At 36.3% G+C, this 22,784-nt stretch overlaps 1 protein-coding gene across 3 annotated transcripts in view; it reads left to right on the plus strand.

Annotated features, from left to right (window-relative positions):
* The window catches only part of DYNC2H1 (dynein cytoplasmic 2 heavy chain 1), a 245,015-nt gene that overhangs the window by 5,447 nt on the left and 216,784 nt on the right, over nucleotides 1–22,784 (plus strand). For all 3 annotated transcript variants that reach the window (XM_084893697.1, XM_084893698.1, XM_084893699.1), the window contains exons 7-17: nucleotides 1,882–2,010; nucleotides 2,111–2,224; nucleotides 2,341–2,452; nucleotides 2,671–2,795; nucleotides 3,566–3,741; nucleotides 12,778–12,973; nucleotides 15,486–15,581; nucleotides 19,579–19,731; nucleotides 20,300–20,398; nucleotides 21,704–21,843; nucleotides 21,928–22,156. In XM_084893697.1, the coding sequence (XP_084749823.1) occupies nucleotides 1,882–2,010; nucleotides 2,111–2,224; nucleotides 2,341–2,452; nucleotides 2,671–2,795; nucleotides 3,566–3,741; nucleotides 12,778–12,973; nucleotides 15,486–15,581; nucleotides 19,579–19,731; nucleotides 20,300–20,398; nucleotides 21,704–21,843; nucleotides 21,928–22,156 (1,569 nt within the window). The remainder of the gene's footprint in view (nucleotides 1–1,881; nucleotides 2,011–2,110; nucleotides 2,225–2,340; nucleotides 2,453–2,670; nucleotides 2,796–3,565; nucleotides 3,742–12,777; nucleotides 12,974–15,485; nucleotides 15,582–19,578; nucleotides 19,732–20,299; nucleotides 20,399–21,703; nucleotides 21,844–21,927; nucleotides 22,157–22,784) is intronic.

A 22,784-nucleotide genomic window follows, 5' to 3' on the forward strand; every position in this document is an offset into this window, starting at 1 on the left:
TATAAAAAAGATAATCAGCCCACTTGTCCATGTATGTAAGCTATCAGACATTCCCTTGCCTATTGAAATTGTTTGTAAGGACAGCTTCTTTAGGGGATCACTCAGTGGAAATATTTGAAATAGCTGCTTAATTTTCATTACTTAAGGGTTAGGCAAAATGAGAAGATGAAAAGACTGCAAATATGACTTTTTTCTTTTCTGCTTGCAGGAATCATAGTTCTTTGGGGGATTTTTAAAAACCTTTTTCACCATGAAAAACTTAAAACATATTTAAAAGTAAAATAGTATAATGAATACCAATGTATCCATTGCTCAATTTCAATAGCCTTTGACATTATTTAGTTCTTATTCCATCTTTGTCTAACCTGCCTTTCTTTTTTTTTTTTTCTAGAGTATTTTAAAAGCCAATTCAAGAAATCATACTTTCACCCTTAATACCACAATCATAATACCACTCTCACATCCACCAAAATTATAACTATTTCCTAACATTATTTTATATCTAACCAGTGTTCAATTTTTCTGATTGTCTCAGCTGCTTCATAGGTACTTTCCAACTTTTAGTTTGATATGTGGGTTCAGGTATGTTTAGCCTGATCATCTGTTACAATGCTCTCCATTTAAAAAATATATATATTTTACTGACTTTTTACAGAGAGGAAGGGAGACGGATAGAGAGCCAGAAACATCGATGGGAGAGAAACATCAATTAGCTGCCTCCTGCACACCCCCAACTGGGGATGTGCCTGCAACAAAGGCACATGCCCCTGACTGGAATCCAACCTGGGACCTCTCAGTCTGCAGGCAGACTTGGGCTCTATCCACTGAGCCAAACTGGTTTCGGCTCTCCATTTTTTTCTTAATGATTTTAGCAGCCATTAATGATTATGAGATAATATAAAATGAGGACTTTCTAATTCTGTTGTTCTTTCTACATTTGTTAGTGATGGTGGAAGAACTTTTCCTCATCTATTTATTAGTTACTCTGAAATAAAGTGTGCATAGGAATAGCTGGATAGATAATTACTTTTATTTATCACTTAAAAAAAAAAAAGAATAAATAAGTTAGTATCATAGTAAGTTCCATTGGTGATCAATGAAATGTTTTTTAGTAGAATTATTATGAACCCATGAGGTGTTATGTTTTGTTTCCATCTATTACAGTGTTTGACAATTTCCTTACTTTCAAGTCTCCCAAAATGTACCAGCACATCTTTTATATTTTCTGTCTCATACCTGGAATTAGTAATTTTTCCAAATATCCTGGGTCTTTTTAGTAAAAAATGGTATTTAGCAACAAAAATCTGGTTGAGGAAGTGTTACATTTTACTTAGTTATCAATGCTTTTAGGCCAGAATTGTTAAATTGGTGTTTTGTTTTTAGCAGGATAAAAATAAATCATGAGTTTGTACAGATATTTCTGACTCATATGGAAATTATAGTGTTTTTACTTAACCTTTTTGAGTATGTCTTGATTACTGGGAAAATTTAAGATACAAAATATAATTTGTTTTCCGGTAGTTTGTAAATGATACATAAAAGAATTGTTAATATTGTCTCATAATCAGAATTGCAATTTAATGCAGAATTATGACTGTCATCAGTACTATAATAAGGAGGAGAGGAACTATAATATATATGAGTTTTAAGCAAAATTTAAAAATATTTAGATATTATATTTTTTCACTAGATTTGAGCACACTGATTGATATGTTAATATAGTATGTCTTTGCTTATCACTTTGAATATTGATGAGTAATTCTCAAAATTATAGTTTCAGAGGACCTAGGTAAAGAAATTCTTGCTCAGTATCTTTAGGTTTTAGACTTATTTGTGCAGATTTACTTATTTAAATAAATTTATTTTTAATATTTGTTTTAGGTCTTGGATGTTAGAATAATTCATGAGAAGCTTCTACATTTTTTACCTGCTAGTGAAGAGAAAATCCTGGCTCGAGTATTTGAACCTTTTACTGGCCTGAATCCAGTGCAATATAATCCATATACTGAGGTTGAATATATATGTTTCTAAATATAATTTCCTGTTTGTGTTGTTCTTTTAAAGGCAGTTTTTAGATATTAAAGTCTAACAATATTGACAATTTGTTTAGCCTTTGTGGAAAGCTGCAGTGTCTCAATATGAAAAAATTATTATACCCGTGGAACGAAGAATAGCAGGAAAATTGAAAAATTATATTTCAGAAATTCAAGATAGTCCACAACAGGTAAAATACTGAAATATTTTACATCTAATACTTTCTCTAGCCTATTTTAGGAAATATATTTTATATACCAAGTTAATCCACTTGGGATAAACATATATTATTTTATTTTATATTAGCTTCTTCAAGCATTTCTGAAATACAAAGAGTTGGTGAAGCGTCCAATTATAAGCAAAGAATTGATGTTAGAACGAGAAACTTTACTGGCAAGGCTTATGGACTCAGTTAAAGGTAAAAGTTTATCAGAGATTATAGTATTTGCTGGAGAAAATATTTTTGTAGCTCACTTTTTTCTATCTTGTATACTATTTAGGATTAAGTCTACATTAAGGGACTAACTCTTATTATTTTTCTATCAATGATATTTGACATAGTTCTTGGAACATCAAAAGCCGTTAGGAAATCTTTGCTAAATGTGTCTAATTGTTTATTTGATTTAAATTTTATAGATTTTCGATTAGACTTTGAGAACCGGAGCCGAGGAATACCTGGTGATGCATCTGGACCACTTTCTGGCAAAAACCTTTCAGAGGTTGTTAATAATATAGTTTGGGTTCGCCAGTTGGAACTGAAGGTATTTATTGGAATAAAAGTTGAAGAACACTAATTGTAAAATCTGCTAAATTAATATAGAAGTTACTCTAGAATTGTAGTGAAAACATTAAAAGACATTTTCTATTTTCCTTTGTATATCCATTAAATTTTTATGTGAAAAGTAGAATTCTGAAAAAGTGTGCTGAGGAGGTTGTAATGGTTCTTCTCATTCCTTGTATGGAGATAATTATCAAACCATTTATCATTACAACTGCAGTTTTCCAGGTAAGTGTCTTTGTAAAAAATATTCAAAAGGAGAGCTCTGTTATAGGGTATTATTAAGGCTAACATGTTTGAGATTTTTACTTATTCAAGTTTGTATTTTTGATGTTTTACTTTGATGCTGCTTAATTTTCTCAGCTTTCTAAGGTGCTACATTGTTCTTTGTACAGTTATGAAGGAATTTCTCTCCCTTAAATTGCCATTCAAATTCCATTTATCATTGTTTAAGATATTAACCAGAGCATTTAGCAAAGGGTCAAAACTGCTGCTTAATATATTTAGGAGTATTGCAAAATTTTTGGAGTTTCACTTGAATTTCCCTTATTTTAACCTTCAGATTATGCCTTGTATGCATTATTCTCTGTGTTTTGCTGACCTGAGGTTGATATTTTTATATTCACTGGAAAATCTTCTATTATACTATTTATAGATGAATGGGAAAATAATTTCTAAGATCAGAGAATGGGGCTTATTTTATGCTAATTTCGTTAGATTTTAAATAATATCCTTATAATTTGGCTTATTAAGGTGGATGATGCCATCAAGATAGCAGAGGCTGTTTTGTCTGACTCATCAGGATATCGAACTTTCCATCGCAGTGCTGAAGATCTCTTAGAGCAATTTAAACTGTATGAACAAGAACAATTTGATGATTGGTCCAGGGATATTCAGTCTGGTTTGTCTGATTCTAGATCGGGTTTATGGTAAGTTTAAATATACTAAACAGTGAAATCTGCAGAAGAATTTTTTTTCTGTTAGTAGTCCAGTGGCAAGATGGAATTAATCATCTCTACTCTTTTTTTTTCTTCACACTTGCTGCTACTCCTTTACGTTTTTTTGGTTAGGTTTTGTTTATCAGCCTTTAAGTCATTAAGGTTGGCAATTTGATGATGTAGTTAGTTGACTGCCTCCCCCTTGTTTCTCAGGTTCATTGCCCAGAACTGCAGATTCCATTTTTGGATTTAGGCTTTCCTTCTTCTAAAATTATTTGTTAATGGTATTTACATATGTTTTGAATGTAATTTAATTGATTAACCCAAGTTTTCTACTGGGTATTTAAAATGGATAGTCTAAGGGATTAAAAATGGTGGCAGAGTAAGTGGAAGCTCACAGACATGCTCCCAGGACCAAAATGGAAATATAGCAAAATACAGAAGAACCACCCTGAAAAATGAACTGAGGACTACCTGGAGAGAATCCTGGTAACCAAGGACAGAAAACAGAGACCACATAGGGCTGGTAGGAAGGGCAGAGGTACAAAAGGGCATGTGCTCCCACAGACAGCAGATGAAGTATGGAGAGATATCTCAGCTGTTGGGGGTTGCCACTGAGAACTCGGGGTTTAATCCTCAAGCTAGGCACCCGAGTATAGAGGACCAGAACTGAGAAAGGTGTCCACATAACATCAGGCTGTGAAAATCAGATGGATTGCTTTCTGCCAGGGATAGAGGGATGGAAATGCAGGCACCCTCTTAAAGGGCCAATGCACAAAATTCTGTGTGCAGCCACTCACCTTGTGCTCTGGCAAAGGGTGGGCAGAGAGGACTGGAGCTGTATAAACATAAGCCAGGGTTTAGGGTCCAGGGATAAGGCTTGGAAGGCAGACACCTTTGCTGAATTATTCTCTCATTCTGTGGAGGTCATCTTTCTCAGGTAAACCTGTGCTATCCTGATATTTTTGCCTGGGGTAAAGACAGTTGACCCATAATATTGGATGTTCTTTTGCCCCACCATGTGGAATTTCTGAGTCCTAGGAAGAAACTGAGAATAAAAATTAGCCTTTTGGCAGAAGCAATTGTCCCACCCTGTTGGAAAACCTCTTACCGAACCTGTGGACCATTGCTTGAGGATACTTTGACTGAATCCAATTAGTCTGCAGGCAGAGTGGTTCTCTGGATGCTTTGAGTCTTTGCCTGATCTAATTAGTCAGAAACAGCAGTTTGGTTCCCCCGCCTCCAATAGACATCCCAGACTGCTCAGCGAGGCAAAAGCCAGCAGGGCTTCAAGTGCTTGCAGCTAACACCTGTGGTACCAGCTCTGTGGGAGAAGGAAGTACAGCCCAGAATAGGGTTAATCAAGGTATAAGACTCAAGGCAGACCCAGACTCTGTGCTAAGGAGTCCCTGACCACTGGACAGATGGCATGAAGACATTGGGATTGAACCTCACTGGCAAAAAGTCAGAGGGGAGATCCCTCCCACATGAGGCATCAACAGTCAATTCCCAATTACAACAGGAGAGCCCAAACAACACATACAAGGGGCATTCCTAGAGCATCCAGCTCAGATGAACAGAGTCTATACCACTGGACACATCAAGAAACCTTTAATGTAAGGCCATCCCACAAAGAATGGGAGGCATAGCAGTTCTGTCTAATACATAGAAGCAAATATAAAGAGACCAGAGGCCCGGTGCATGAAATTTGTGCATGGAGGTTGGGGAGGGAGTCCCTCAGTTCAGCCTGCACCCTCTCTAATCTGGGATCCCTCTCACAATCCAGGACTGATGCCTCCCAACTGCTCGTTTGCCTCCCTTCCTGATTGCCCCTAACTGCTTCTGGTTGCCAGCCTGATCACCCCTTAACCACTCCTCTGCCAGCCTGATTGATGCCAAACTGCTCCCCTGCTGGCCTTTTTGCCCTTAACTGCCCTCCCCTGCAGGCCTGGTCCCTCCCAACTGCCCTCCCCTGCTGGCCATCTTGTGGTGGCCATCTTGTGTGTTGGAGTGATGGTCAATCTGCATATTACTCTTTTATTAGATAGAATAGAGGCTTGGTGCATGGGTTGGGGCTAGCTGGTTTGCCCTGAAGGGTGTCCAGGATCAGGATGGGAGTTCCCTTGGGGTGTGGTGCAGCTGGGCGAGGGACCTGTGGTGGTTTGTAGGCCGGCCATGGCCCCTCTCCCTCCCCCTGGCGACCCAAATGGAGGCCCTGGTATCTGGAATTTATTTATCTTCTACAATTGAAACTTTGTAGCCTGGAGCAGAGCTAAGCCTTTTGCTTGCTCCATGGCGGCAGCCATTTCTGTTGGGGTTTATGTATCTTCTATCATTTAAACTTTGTAGTCTTGAGTGGAGGCCTAGGCCAGCAAGGGCAGGTGGAAAGCTTGGCTTCCTCCATTACCAGGGAATCCCAAGCCTCCCTCTTGCTTTCTGTGGCCGTAGCCATCTTGTTTGTGTTTATTTGCATATTTGCTCCTGATTGGCTGTTGAGTGTGGCTTGGGGGTGTGGTTTGTGTGTGTAGTGGAGTTAGTTAATTTGCATGTTACTCTTTTATTAGATAGGATAGCTAATAAGGGGAGACATAGAAACAACCCCAAAGTGAGAAAGAATGCCCAGAAAAAGAATTAAATAAGATGGAGGTAAGCAATCTATTAGAAATAGAGTTCAAAACAATGGTTATAAAGATGTTAAAGAGCTTTAGTGCAAATTACAATAGCATGAGAAGGGATATAGAGGTCATTAACAAGAACCAGATAGAAATGAAGAATGATATATCTGATATGACCACACTGGAAGGGATTAAAAACAGATTGGATGAAGCAGAGAACTGAATCAGTGACTTGGAAAACAAGGTTTGAAATAGATACACAAGTAGAGCAGCAAATAGAAAAAAGAATTAAAAAGTAAGAAGATAGCTTAAGGGAGCTCTGGGACAACATGAAATATAGGAATGCCAGAAAGGGCAGATGATGAGAAAGGAATAGAGAACAAATTTAAAGAAATAATGACAGAAAATTTCCCCAACATGGTTAAGGAAAATGCCACACAAGTTCAGGAGGCACAGAGCATCCTAATCAAGATGAACTCCAAGAGACCCACATGTAGACACATCACAATTAAAATGGCAGATGTTAAAAACAAAGAATCTTAAAGGCCTCAAGAGAGAGAAAATTAATACAAAGGGGTTCCCATTAGAATGGCAACTAACTTCCCATTAGAATGGCAACTAACATTTCAGGCCAGAAAGGAGTGGCCTTGAAGTATGCAAAGTAATTAAAAGCAAGGTCCTAAATCAAAGACTACTGTATCCAGTGAGGCTATCACGTAAATTTGAATGTGAAACAAAAGGCTTTCCAGACAAAAAGATCTTAAAGGAGTACAATGCCACCAAGCCAGCAATGCAAGAAATGTAAAGGGGACTATTTCAAGAAGAAGAAAAGAAGAGGGGAGCATAGGCATAAAGAAAATAAAAACGGCAACAAATATCTATAATAATTTTAAATTTAAATGGACTTAGTGATCTAATCAAAAGACATAGGGTGACTGGATAAGAAACATGACCCATATATACTAGAGTGCTATCTACAAGAGACACACCTCAGAAAAAAAAGATAGAGACTGAGAGTGAAAGTATGGAAAAATATATTCCATGCAAAAGGAAAGGAAAAAAAAAAATAGACACTGGAGTAGCAATACTCATCAGACAAAGAAGATTTTAAAATGAAGGCCATAACAAGAGACAAAGAAGGCTACTTCATACTAGTAAAGGGATTGATTAAAAAAGAAAATATTACCCTTGTAAACATACATGCACCCAATATAGGAGCACTCAAGAACATTAAAAAACTCTTGATGGGTTTTATGGGACAGATTGACAGCAGTTCTTTAACACCCTATTGAGATCTTGGGATAAATCTTCCAGACAAAAAACAAGGAAACAAGCCTTAAATGACACACTAGATCAGATGGATCTAATTGATATTTGTGGAACATTTCACCCCAATACAACAGAATGTATATTCAAGTGCACATGGAACATTGTCAAAGATAGGCTTCATGCGACTGCACAAAAAAAAGTCTACAAATTCAAGAAGATTGATATAACACCAAGCATCTTCTCGGATCACAATGACATGAAGTTAGAAATAAAGTACAATAAAATACTCAAAAAATACTCAAATACATGGAGGTTAGTAGAATGTTATTAAACAATGAATATGGTTATCGATGAGATCAAAGAAGAAATTAAGTCTTCCTGGAAACAAATGAAAAAACAAACAAACAAACAGAAAACAAAACACAAAACCTATGTTTGGGACACAGTGAAAGCAGTTCTGAGAGCGAATTCCTACCTTAAGAAACAAGAAAAATGACTAATAAACTAATCTGAAATCTAAAGGAAATAAAAGGGAACAGCAAGAAAATCCAAAGGAAGTAGAAGGAAGGGAATAATAAAGATCAGCGGGAATAAATGACATAGAGACTTAAAAACTTTAGTACAAAAGATTAATAAATCCAAGAGCTGCTTTGAAAAGATAAGCAAGATTGATGAACTAGTTAGACTCTATAAGAAACAAAGAGAGAGGACGCAAATAAATCAGATGAGGAGAAGTGATATAACAATGGACACCACAGAAATGCAAAGGACTGTAAGCAAATACTATGAACAACTATATACCAACAAACTGGCAAACCTGGGTGAAATGGACAGATTCCTTGAAACATACAATCTTCCAAGACTCAATTAGGTAGAATCAGAAAACCTGAATAGGCAAGTAACAGCTGATGAAATTGAAGCAATAATTTAAAAAATTTCCAGCAAACAAAAGCCCTGAACTGGATGGATTTATTGGTGAATTCTACCAAAAATTCAAATAAGAACTAACACATATCCTCAAAATAGTCCAAAAAAATTCAAGAGGAAGGAACACTTCTAAGCTCTTTTTATGAAGCCAGCATTATCCTAATTAAAAAACCAGATTAAGACACTACAAAGAAAAGTACAGGCCAATATCCTTGATGAACACAGATGCTAAAATCCTCACTAAATATTAGCAAATTGGATCCAGCAATATGCTAAAAAAGATTATATATCATAATCAAGTGGCATTTATTTCAGGAATGCAAGACTGGTACAATATTTACCTTCTCTATTAAAATTCCAATGGCATACTTCACAGAGTTAGAAAAATACTCTAAAAATTTATTTGGAACCATAAAATACGTGAATAGCTGTAGCAATCTTGAGAAATAAGAATGAAGTAGGAGAGATCTCAATACCAGGTATCAAACTATACTACAAAGCGATTATAACCAAAACAGCCTGGTACTGGCACAAGAACAGGCATCTAGAACAATGGGTCAGAACAGAGATCCCAGAAATTGACCTACATCATTACAGTCAATATTTGACAAAGAATGCAAGAACAGCCGAAGCCGGTTTGGCTCAGTGGTAGAGCGTCAGTCTGCGGACTGAAAGGTCCCAGGTTCGATTCCAGTCAAGGGCATGTACATTGGTTGCGGGCACATCCTCAGTGGGGGGTGTGCAGGAGGCAGCTGGTCGATGTTTCTCTCTCATCGACGTTTCTAGCTCTCTATCTCCCTTTCTCTCTGTAAAAAATCAATAAAATATATTTAAAAAAAAAAAGAAAAGAATGTAAGAACATACAATGGAATAAAGACTGTCTCCTCAACAAGTAGTGCTAGGAAAACCTGACAGACACATGCAAGTTGATGAAACTAGACACAGTACACAAGAATAAACTCAAGGTGGATAAAAGACTTAAATGGAAGTCATGAAAACATAAAAACTGTAGTAAAAAACATAGGCAGTAAAATATCAGACCTCTTTATGCAGCAGTATGTTTATGGTTACAACTCCGAGGGCAAAGTAAACTAAGGAGAAAATAAAGAAATAGGACTACATCAAAATAATAAGGTTCTTCCCAGTAAAATAAATCATCAAATTGAAAAGGAATTCCACTGCATGGGAGAAAATATTTACCAATGACCCATCTGATAAGAGGTGAGTATACAAAATATGTTAAGTACTCATGCGACTCAACAAAAAGAAGACAATCCAATTAAAAAATTGGCAGATGACATGAATATATATTTTTTCAAAGAGGACATAGGAATGGCCAGGAGACACATGAAAAACTACTCAAAGTCACTAATCATCAGAGAAATGCAAATTAAAACCACAATGAGATATCACCTCCCACCTGTCAGAATGGCTGTCATAAAAACATCAACAAACAGCAAATGCTGGCAAGGATGTGGAGAGAAGGGAACAGTGATTACTGCTGGTGGGAATGCAGATTTGTATAAGCCACTATGGGAAACAGTATGGCGTCTCCTCAAAAAAATTAAAAATAGGACTTCTGTTTGACCCAGTCATCCCACTTCTGGAAAAAACCCTAAAACCCCCAAAATACCAATGGGAAAGAATATATGCACACCTGTGTTCATAGCCATTTTACTTATAACTATAGGCCCAGTTCATGAAACTCATGCACGGGGAGTGGTCCCTCAGCCCAGCCTCTGCGCTCTAACTGTCTGGGAGTCCTGTGATCCATCACCCCGAAGAGGTAGGCCTTGCCCACCTGACTGGGGCTCCGAGATGGATCCCCCTCATAGAGGGAGGTCCCACCCACCTGCCGCAGCCTGCTGGTCAATGGCCTGGGCCTCCCTCTTTGGGGAGATTGTGGTGCCCCCCCAATTGATTGCCCTGCCGGCTGGTGGCCTGAGCCTCCTTATGTAGGGTGGTCATGGGGTGATGGGTGGTCCCCTCACCAATTGCATCGCACCCGCCTTGGCTGGCCTGTCGCCAGTGTGTGTCATAGTTGTGGTCATCCAGAAGGTTGTTCGGCTGTCCAATCTAATTAGCATATTACACTTTTATTATAGATAGGTAGCCAAGATTTGGAAACAGCCCAAGCGTCCATAAGTAGATGAATGGATAAAAAAGTTGTGGGACGTTTACACTATGGAATATTACGCCATAGTAAAAGAGGGATCCCTTACCCTTTGGGATAGCATGGATGCATTTGGGGAATATTATACTAAGTGGAATAAGCCAAAATGAGAAAGACAAATATCACATGATCTCACTTATCTGTGGAACAAAATGAATTGACCAATAAAATGAGATCCAACGCATGGAGGCATGGAACAGACTCACATACCTCGATGTGGGGCTCGGGGGACGAGAAGACAAAAACCAAAGAACTTATATAGTTATATGCATAGCCCATGGGTATGGGCAATAGGTAGTGAAGATCTGGGGAGGTGAGTGGGGGCTAGGAGGAGGGGGAAAAGTGGGGGAAATAGGAGATCCCTGTAATACCATCAATAGTAAAAAATGCATTAAAAAAAACCACAAAAAACAGGATGGTCTAGAAAAACCATTGTTTCTTTGTCCTGGTACACTTTCCAAGAATATTTTTGTTTCTATTTTATTATAGATAGGTAGCCAAGATTTGGAAACAGCCCAAGTGCCCATCAGTATTTTAAGTTTTAGAAACTTGTTACTTTCTAAAAGTAACTTTATAATATGAAACTTCATTTTCCTTATATTGCTAAGAAGGACAATTAGGCCGTAAGAGATAGTTTCTTAAACTGAATAAATAGCTTCCCCCCTTTTATCTTGTATTTTGGTGTTGGAGGAAGAATAGAAGAACCAAAAGGTGCTAGGGCATAATGACTATAACTTCACCAGTTAATATTTACCCTGTCTATCCTGAACCTAAGATAGGAGAGATGTTCCAGGCCAAAAAAAGAAGAAAGAGTTCTTCAGTTAACTAATTTTGGAATCTATGCACTTTTATCACTACAGCTCCAGTGGAGATCCACCCTATACCAAGGGACTGAGATCTGCTGGGAAGAGTCTGTAACTTCGTTCAACCCAGTATTTGTTTCCCATTTGACAACGAAACACCCTGACTTCCACTTTTTTTTTTTTTTTTAAACTCATTATTATCCTGAGAGTCAGTGTTTTTGGAACATATTTTAGGATATGCTGTTATGTAGAGCCTAATTTTGAAGATTAGATGAGAATAAAAGCAAAAATGACCACCATAATAATTTTCTGACAGGCTTTATGTTCATATAGAAAAGTTTCGGCTAAATAATTTCAATTCATTTTAAAGTATGCCCTGTTTTATGTGTTTTAAAATAGGCTGAATAGATTTGTACTTTGCTTTTTAGTAGCTTCTGTCCTTAAACCTGCAAGATCTCTTATTTATGGAAGTGATTTAAAAGAATGAACATTATATAAATATGATACTGAAAGAAATGTCATGAAAATATACTTTATGCTTAATTTAGCTCTGCTTACTTTTTACAATTCATGCTGATTTGAGTGTCCCAGTGTAAAATTTGCAATTGTAGCTTTTACACGAAACATAAAGAAAGGACAGTCCTTAGGTAGTAAAACCAAGAGTAGTGAAACATTGGACTATCTCTGTTCCTAAAATTTTGATGTTCTTATAATTTATTAAAGAATTGCTTGGCTGCATGGCTCAGTGGTTGAGTGTTGACCTATGAACCAGGATGTCATAGTTCAGTTCCCTGTCACAGCACATGCCTGGGTTGCAGGCTCAATCCCCGGTGTGGGGCGTGCAGGAGGCAGTGGATCAATGATTCTCTCTCATCACTAATGTTTCTCTCTCTCTGTAATCAATTTAAAAAAAGTATTAAAGAACCAAATAAGAGGAGTAAAAAAAAAAAAACACAAACTTTTATAAAATGAATCAACACTTTTTTTCTTTATGGTGTATATATCAGTTTTGAATCTTAGTTGAAAGTTGAGAGATTGATTTTTATGAATTCAAAAGTTCTTGGTTGAGATATTGTTATATTTTAGCCATTACAGTTTATTATCAAGATCTGAATTGTGAGATACTGTGTGTAAAAAGAAAACATGTTGAAAGCTATAATTAAATTTTTTCTTTTACCTTGAATTAACTTTAGAAGAGTGAGAACATGAAACTTAAAAAGTCATTCATTTTGTTTTGTAGTATTGAGGCTAACAGTAGAATTATGGAATTGGATTCTAATGATGGATCATTAAAAGTGCATTATTCAGATCGGTTGGTGATTCTTCTGAGAGAAGTTCGTCAGCTTTCTGCACTTGGCTTTGTTATTCCTGCCAAAATACAGCAAGTTGCAAACATTGCACAGAAATTCTGCAAGCAAGCAATTATTCTTAAACAGGTATGAAATTATATATTTTAAAACATGGCTATTCTGAGTTCATTGTATTTGGATATTTGTTTTCTACTTTTAATTTTTTTAGGCTAATATAATGACACAATTAACTGATGAAATTGATTTGTTACACAATTTTCTTTGAAAATGTTATAGGCATTTAATAACTTAAGGTATTGCTTTTCATTTTAAAAGCTTTAAGAAAGATAGGATATTATATTGTCTTTTCATCTTTCTTTCATGCTGCTTGCATGGGTCTTAGAGGACCTTCTAATTAAAGGGGATCTTCTGCCTGCTTTCAAGAGGCAGATTCTTAGAGAATTACCAGGCTGATGGACTGGTCTCTGTTCTTAGTTATTTCCTCAATCTACCTGTTTAGCTCATTACCATAATTTCATTTACCAGTTTAAATCCAACTATTATCACCTCATTTACTATGTCCTTGGCACAGTATACAAGGCCCTTCTTTAATTATGTACTAACCTTACTGGTTATGACCTTCACTACCTATATTTTCCCCTCATATTGCACCGGTTCATGATTATATGAAATAGAACGTGGCTCCATACACTGATACCTGTATTTTCTGATTAGAAAACTCAAAAGTCTTCCTTTAATCCCCAACTCAAAATTCACTCTCTTGGTTGTGTCTTCTTTTAGTTGATTATTCCTTATTCTGTGTGCAGTGTGCAAATCACTTTGTGTTTTTTTTTGTTTGTTTGTTTGTTTGTAATTTTTTCTCTCACTTGATAGTTAGGATTGAGAAGGCCAGGACAGTATCTTGTGTATTTGGTCTCTCACTTATTATTTCCTTCAACAAAGATTAATTGAGCACCTGTACCACCAGTTACAGTGTAGTAAGGATAAAATAATCACTATATTACTGCCATACTCTAGCGCAGAATTTCTCAACTTCTGACATCTTGTTCATTATAAGATGGTTTTAGCAGCATCTTTGGCCAGTAGCATGAGCATAGTCCTAACAATAAAAAATATCTCCAGACATTGCCAAATGTAGCTTTGGGTGGAAATCAAATATGGTTATAAGTTTGTTTACATTACATTCCACACTTTCAGATATCACACTTCAATTCCACACTTTAATACTTATTCAATATTGTATTTATCCTTATTACTATTACTATAACAGAACCACTGTTCTAGTGGGAGAGAGCAAACTAAACATTGAGTTCTCATTAAATATCAAACCTTCTCATAGATGCCTTATTTATATTAATCTCCTGACTAGTCTAATTAGGATCAGATTTGTAACAGGTTTTTCACACAGCTAACAAGTTATGAAGCTGGGATTTGATACCAAGTCTCTCTGATTTCAAAGCTCATATGTATTACAGTACAGTTCATAGAGTGATGGCAGATATGTGAACATATCTATATGGTATTTAATATATTATGAGTACCATGTTATAGATATTTACAAAGTCCAGTGAGAGCATAGACGTAGTAGCTTTCAATTATTTTCCTGGGTAGAGGTAGAGATAGTTTCAGGTAAATTTTTTCAGAGAAATGCTGTTTGATGTGAGTCTGGAAGAGTTTTATTAAGAGCATAAGGGGTTGAGATGGGTGATCATTTCAGAGAGAGGGACTGCATATTCAAAAGCAGAGAGTCTTTTATCCTAACTATTTAGCTCAACACAATAGGAGCTCAAAAGAAGAATGAATGATAACATAATATTTGTATTTACCCCTGGAAGAACAACTGGGAAAATCTATATATACCTTTGCTTATGAGTAGACATTTAGCTGGAGTAGAGTAGTAGGATGTTGGATAGATAATAGAATTTCCAGATTGTTGTAATAGTATATGTTCTTTTGTTTCTAGTTTTCCTGATTTTGGACTTTTTCTTAATGTATTGGGAAGTCATTGGAAGGTTTTGAGTATGCAAAAAGTATATGATTTATATTTAAGAAAGGACCACTCTGGTTGATTTGGAGACTTTTCATAGACAATAAGAGGCCTACTGGGAAATAGAGAGACCAGTTAGGAGACTGCTTCACTGGTCTTGTCAAGAGATAAAGTTGCTTGGAGTGGGAGGGGATTGATTGAGGTGGTAAAGTAGTTGGATTCCATATATATTATCTAAGTATATAGTCAATAGACTTCACTAATTGGTATGTGAGAGAAGAATAAGGACAATGCAAATTTATATGATTTTTTTGGTCTAAGAAATGTACAAATCATTGAGTTATATATTAGAAGAGGAAGGAGCAGGTTTGGAGAGTTGCAAGGATAAAGAGTTCAGGTTTTTTTTTTTTTTTTTTTTTTTTAACAGTTAACATGGTTTTCCGGTTTCCTTTGTGTTCTCTGTGAGGCTGTACTTTTGAGTCCAGGGACTAGGTTTTATAATATTTGTTTAATTAGCCCCCAGGACATGACTTGCCAAATTATAGGTCAACACACATTTGCTGGTTGCATATAATAATACATGAATAAATACAAAAATGGTAAGTACACTAATTATTACTGACTTATGTTAATTGGACTTTTACTTTGTAGGTGGCACATTTTTACAATTCTATCGATCAACAAATGATTCAAAGTCAGAGACCAATGATGTTACAATCTGCCTTAGCATTTGAACAGATAATTAAGGTAAATGGACTTTTCATGATTTTATAATTAGTTTTTACATGTGAAATATTTCTTATCTCTTAGTTTTTCAGTGTATCCTTCAGCTCAATACAGCCATTGATATAAGACTTTTTATTTTTATAATCATCACCTGAGGATATTTTTCCATTGATTTTTAGAGAAAGTTGAAGGGAGAGGGCGAGACAGGGAGAGAAACATCAATGTGAGAAAGACACATTGATTCGTTGCCTCCTGCACTTGCTCCAGTCTGGATGGAACCTGAAACTGCGGTATATGCCCTTGACACTTCAGTCTGCAGGCCAATGCTCTATCTACTAAGTCAGTGGTCAGCAAACTCATTAGTCAACATAGCCAAATATTAACAGTACAATGATTGAAATTTCTTTTGAGAACCAAATTTTTTAAACTTAATTAGGGTATGTGGTATTTAAAAAAATATATTTTATTGATTTTTTTACAGAAAGGAAGAGAGAGGGATAGAGAGTTAGAAACATCGATCAGCTGCCTCCTGTACACCCCCTACTGAGAATGTGCCCACAACCAAGGTATAGGCCCTTGACCGGAATTGAACCTGGGACCTTTCAGTTCGCAGACTGACGCTCTATCCACTGATCCAAACTGGTTTTGGCTAAGTAGGCTTTTTAAGGGATAATAATCAGACTTACTGTGTTAACTCTTTTCTGCACACTAGTACTCAGGCTTAAAATGAGCTAGAAGTTATATAAATCTACATGAAATCTATAAATAAATAAGCTTATATAAAACCTATAACATATTTTCAGATATTATAAAACCATTTTTTCCTGTTGCCAAAGCTCAATACAAGTTTATAATGAAAAAAATTAAAAAATTTAGGTAAACAAAAAGAATAAAAAAAGATCTTATAATCTTACCACCAAGATATGGCTATTCTCAACAGTCTGGTGTATAGCTTTTTAAACTGTGCTTTCTACATATATTTAAAAGTGTACTTTTTGGAATTAGGATCATATTTTATTATTTTGATCTTTTCAACTAATATATAGATTATATACAGTATATATATATATTTTTTAATTTTTATTGATTAAAGTATTACATGTCTCCTTTTCCTCCTATTAACCTCTTCCCAGCCACTCCCATCCCCCAACACATGTCCTCACTTCCCTAGTGTCTGTGTCCATTGATTATTTTAATTGTAAGCCTTTAGAGTTTTTATTTTCTAATAAATGTATTCAAAATATCATGAGCCCTTATCAGTTTGGGTCAGTGGTAGAGAATTGGCCCATGGACTGAGGGTTGTGAATTTGATTCCTGTCAAGGCCACATATCTTGGTTGAATGCTTGATCCCTATCCCTGGTTGGGGTGTGTGTATAAGGCAACCAATTAATGTGTCTCTCTCACATCCATATTTCTCTTCTTTGTATCTCCCCCTCCCTTCCATTCTCTCTAAAAACCAATGAAAAAAGTATCCCAGTATGAGGATTAACAACAACAAAAATAATATTTTGATATTTCTGAAGAGAAAACTCATTTTAAGAAATTAGGTGTGATAACTAAATACTTATGTTATTTGTAGCATGTTAAATGAGACATAGTGGTGGATAAAACACTGAGATAGGAGGAGAGAGAACACTGTGGTTCTTTATAATTCTTTGGCCAGTGGTTAGAGTGTTGGCCTTTGGACTGAAGGGACGTGGTTTCAATTATGGTTGAGTACATGTACCTTGGTTGCAGGCTCAATCCCTGGCCCTGGTTTCTTTCTGTTTCTCCCCATCTCTTCCACTTCCTTAAAAAAAAAAATCAATGTGAAAAATATCCACAGGTGCCGAAACCAGTTTGGCTCAGTGGATGGAGTGTTGGTCTGTGGACTGAAAGGTCCCATGTTCGATTTCCCATTGGGGGCATGTGACTTGGTTGCTGGCACATCCCTGGTGGGGGGTGAGGGGCGGGTGCAGGAGGCAGCTGGCCAATGTTTCTCATTGAAGTTTCTTGCTCTCTGTCCCTCTCCCTTCCTTTCTGTAGAAAATCAATAAAATATATATATATAAAAAAAATCCACAGGTGAGTATTAACAACAACAACAAAAAAATAATAAAACTCTGGCCACTCATATGTTGTAGCATATTGGAGGACTCTATTTTCATATTCTCAAGGAATACAATGTTAAGTTCTGTGTAATAATCCTACATAATAAAAGACTAATGTGCTAAATGTCCAGTTGTCTGTTCGGCCATTTAACCAATCAAAGTATAATATGTTAATGATATGCTAAGGCTGCTCAACTGCTTGCTATGACGTGCACTGACCACCAAGGGGTAGACACTGACTGGTAGGTTAGCTTGCTGCTGGGGTCCAGCCAGTCGGGACTGAGCGAGATGGGCTGGATACGCCCTGGATGGAGCCCTCCCATGGTCCTTCCCTGACTGGCCAACCCTGGTCCCTCCTTGGCTTCAATCCCCCATGGGGGCCCTCATCCTGGCCTGCACCCTGTCGTAATCTGGGTCCCCTCGGGGGATGTTGGCGAGCTGGTTTCGGCCTGATCCCATAAGCCAGGCTGAGGGACCCCACTGGTGCATGAATTCATGCATTGGGTCTCTAATTATTAATAAATGCTTTAGAACTGATTCACAGAGTATTTTATTGAATTTATTATATAACTAGAGGCCCGACCCATGAATTCATGTATGGGTAGGGTCCTTTGGGAAATCCCACCCCTGCAGAGATCAGGCCCCAGTTCGCAGCCCCATAGCCCAACCCGGCATCCTGCCTTGGCCTGGCCCTTCACCTCCACCATCCATCTGTGGAGTGATCAATCTGGGCTGGGTCTTCCACCCGGCTTCCTTAGCGCCTGGGAGTCGGACAGTAGTCGTGCTTCCTTCTGCCACCGCTGGTCACTGTCTGCAGGGTGATCGGCTAGTCTTTTGGGGCCCCGCTTGCACCCGCCTTGACCTGGCATTGCCTACTCACTTGCTCTACCATCCTACTGTTGTCCTGCTCTCGTTGGGGCCCATCAGGGCCAGCAGCGCCTCCACTGCTGCCAGCTGCCAATGCTGTGTCGCCAATTCCTGTCATGTTCTGTGCCACCCCTTGGTGGTCAGCGTACGACACAGTGAGTGGTCGAACTCCCAGTTGAACGACCGCCTGAGAGGACAATTTGTGTATTAGGCTTTTATTATATAGTATTGTTTAATTTTGTTTACTCATCATCTATTTATTGAGGCTCTTTTGTTTTTCAGAAACTTGCTATACTTCACTATTCAATTGGTATAGAACCTTCTATTATGTCTCTCTATCCTCTCTCCTCTTACATGTTTGTCTTAAGTATTCCCCCTTCATATGTAGAGCACTACATCAGATGTTGTTATAAAATTTCATTTTAATAATCTAGTAAGATTTAGGAAACTCATGCGAAGTAGTATAGTTCAACCTATTGACATTACCTTGGCAGGGGAGTTTGAGTGCTGCCTGCTTTTGCTAAGCAGGGGATGAGAGATCAACTCTCTACTTGGTCTCACTGAAATATCAGAGAAGTTTTTTTCATTGGTGTTGGCTTGCACAGGGTGGGTATTGCTAAAAGGGGTTTCTAGTAGGCGACTGTTTTCCTAGCCCTTTGACAAGAAGAAATAGGTGTTTTCTGGAGCTTTATTTGTCTAGATTGGAGGCTTCTTCAGTGTCCTTTCCTAGAGATATGGGAAACAGTAGGGAAACCCAGGTATCTTGTTTCTTAATTCACAAAACTTGTTCATGGTCTATTTCTTATTTCTACGTTTCACTCTTCCTATGATTGTTTGTTATGTTAGGTACAGGGTTTTTTACTTGTAAGAGGGAGAACCTGGAATGAATGAGGCTACTCAATGTTGGTCAGATTGTCTTATTATTTATAAAATGGGAATATTATGCTCTTTTTATTGCAGGTTGGTGGGTGCTAGGAATTACTGGAATTATGATGTAGAATATGGAATTTTTTGGGAAAAAAGTAATGCATTTAAATACTAACTGCTATTTGTACCTTAGAATTCAAAAGCTGGAAGTGGGGGAAAGTCACAAATTACTTGGGATAATCCTAACGAGTTAGAAGGCTACATTCAAAAGCTCCAAAGTGCTGCTGACCGACTTGCCACTGAAAATAGAAAGCTGAGAAAATGGCACATTACATTTTGTGAAAAGGTATACTTTATTTATAAAATTGAATGAGCTATAAATAGTATTGTTTAAAGATATAATTTAAAATAACTCCTTATTTGGGAATAATTTGAGACTTAAAGTTGTAAAAATAGAACAGAGTTTATTTATATTACACTTTGTCCAGCTTCCCCTGTTAACAACCTAAATAACCATGGTAGAGTTAACAAAACTAGGAAATAAGCTGTTTTTGAATTTTGCAGTTTCTCCACTAGTCTTTTTTCCCTCCAAGGATCCAATCCAGGATCCTATTTAGCATTTAGTTGGTGAGTCTCTGGAGTATCCTCTTCCTCAGTCTTTGCTTGTTTTTCATGACCTTGAAACTTTGGATGAGTACTTGTCACTGATCTTGTAGAATATCTCTAGATGTGGGCTATATGGTATTTTCTCATGATTAAGTTAGCCTTATGCCATTTTGGCTGGAATATCACTGAAGTGCTGTTTCGCCTTTCTCAATGCATTGATCATGTATTGATATGTCATACTTTGGGTTGAGTTAACCTGGATCACTTAGTTTTTCCACTGAAAAGTTAGTTACTCTGATTTTTAACAGGTGGTAATTCTTATGAATATTGATCTGCTTCGGCAACAACAGCGTTGGAAAGATGGATTACAAGAATTGAGAACTGGCTTAGCAAGTGTAGAAGCACAGGTAGAGTATGTTTTAGTTTGAATTATGTCTACACTTTAAAATATGACCATTTCAGAGAATATATGAATTTAATATATGAATTGCTGAAAAGTTTGAATATATGAATTGCTGAAAAGTCTATCAAGGTTATTTATAACCTTTTACTAATGAATTAGAAATTTATTGAATTATACATAAAGACCATAAAATAGCAATGCATTTACATTAAAAATATAAGAAATTTCTATTTGTCTTATGGAATACCAAATCTCTCAATTCAGAGTTTATAGTTTTTCTGACGTGGTGCTTAACTATTTATCATATCATTTCTTTTAGGTAATTGTGACATCTGTAGAACACAAAGTTAAGTTTAGGCAGAAGCCTAATGATTGATATAACTCTATATTAGAACTTTTTCCTTTTTTTGGGAAAAATTCAGTTCTAGTCACATTTTTATATAAGAAATGATGTAAAAAAAAAAAAAAAAAAGTAGTTAACACAGAGCCTGCCAGATATCTTGGTTGAATATGAGTTAGATGTCTTATACATTTGTGTGTGTGTGTGTATGTATATATATATATTTTAAAACACATTTTTATTTCAAAGATGAAGGGAGAGGGAGAGAGAGATAGAAACATTGATGATGAGAATCATTGATCAGCTGCCTCCTGCACATCCCCTACTGGGGATTGAGCCCGCAACCCAGCTATGTGCCCTGAGTAGGAATTGACATGTGACCTTCTGGTTCATAGTTTGACACTCAATCACTGAGCCACTGGCAGGGCTGCATATATATTTTAGTTCTTAGAACTTAAGAAAAACAAAAACAAAAATTAAAGTGTTAGAATTAATATGTTTATGGTTCTATGGAAGCAAAAGGTTATATAAACTATCCTGAGCATTTTTATATTTAAATTTAACATGTTTTAAAATGTGGAAGGTTTATTTAGGGGGTGAGAAGGGAAGAATAGAGCTATACTTGATGGTAATTTTTTTAAAAAGGACTAAAAAATTCACAGAAAAATTGTTGTTCCTTTTACTGTTAACATAAAGTCCAATTCTAAAATCTACCCATATTTATAACTTAATTTTTTAAAATTTTACTGATTTTTATATTCCATTTATAAACATGAAAATTAGAAATTTTCTTGTTTGACTTTATGTAACCTCTCATACTACAAGTAGTAATTAAGGAGTTGCTTTTTTTTAAAGATATTTTAAAATAAGTTTTTTATTGCTTATAGTTTTATTCTATATGATATGAAAGCATTAACCCTCATTCTCCTACCTAATTTTTAAATAAAAAATGTAAATATAACATATTAGGGATTTCAAGCAAGTGACATGCATGCGTGGAAGCTGCACTGGAATCATCAGCTGTACAAAGCTCTGGAGCATCAGTATCAGATGGGCTTAGAAGCACTTAATGAGAATCTTCCCGAAATAAATATAGACTTACTGTACAAGTAAGATTTTTTTAAAACCCAGTTTATTTTTCATTCTAAAATTTTCTAATAATTTACATTTTAAAGTTACTTATTTACTTACAGACAAGGACGGTTACAATTCAGGCCTCCTTTTGAAGAAATCCGTGCTAAATATTACAGAGAAATGAAGAGATTTATCGGCATTCCTAATCAGTTTAAGGGAGTGGGTGAGGCAGGAGATGAATCTATTTTTTCTATTATGATTGATAGAAATGCAAGTGGATTTCTGACTATTTTCAGAAAAGCAGAAGATTTATTTCGGAGATTATTGGCTGTTTTACACCAACATAAGGTATGGAACATGTAATTTTTCATCCTTCTATTATAATATTTCACCTGGTTGGTTGATTAAGTATTACATATACAAACCAATAGTTTGCATTGTGTGATATAAAATAAAAATATTGCAAACCAGAAATCCAGGCTTAAGGATTCTTATACAAGGTAAGTTTATGCCACAGATGATTTATATCTTTGACTATTTGAAGATTGAGAAAGTAGCTTTGTAAAAAATTGTTCTGTTAACTTGGAATATATCATGACTCTGTTGTGCCAATTTTAATTCCTTTTAGGGAAATATATCATTTTCTTCATTTTTTGGAACAAGAGCAATCCGTGGAGGGAGGTGTTCAAAGTTAATTAAATTGAGATGATTTGATTAAACATTTGCTTTTGTTTAAATATATTATTACCACTAACTCTAAAGATAAACCCTAATTGCATTCATTGCTAATTGATATTGATCCTAAGACTATAACTAAGAATTCAACCAGTTTTTAACTGCTACTGCAGTGCTTCTGCGTTTTAAATTTCTAGAATGAATTGAATATGAATACTTTCAGATTTGAAGCTTGGAGTGGCTCTTGGCTTAACAGTAGTGAGTCTATCTTAGTATACATCAAATTTGATAAGAGAATATA

This window comes from Pipistrellus hanaki, assembly GCF_964339955.1.
Source record: "Pipistrellus hanaki genome assembly, chromosome: 9".
Lineage (NCBI taxonomy): Eukaryota > Metazoa > Chordata > Mammalia > Chiroptera > Vespertilionidae > Pipistrellus > Pipistrellus hanaki.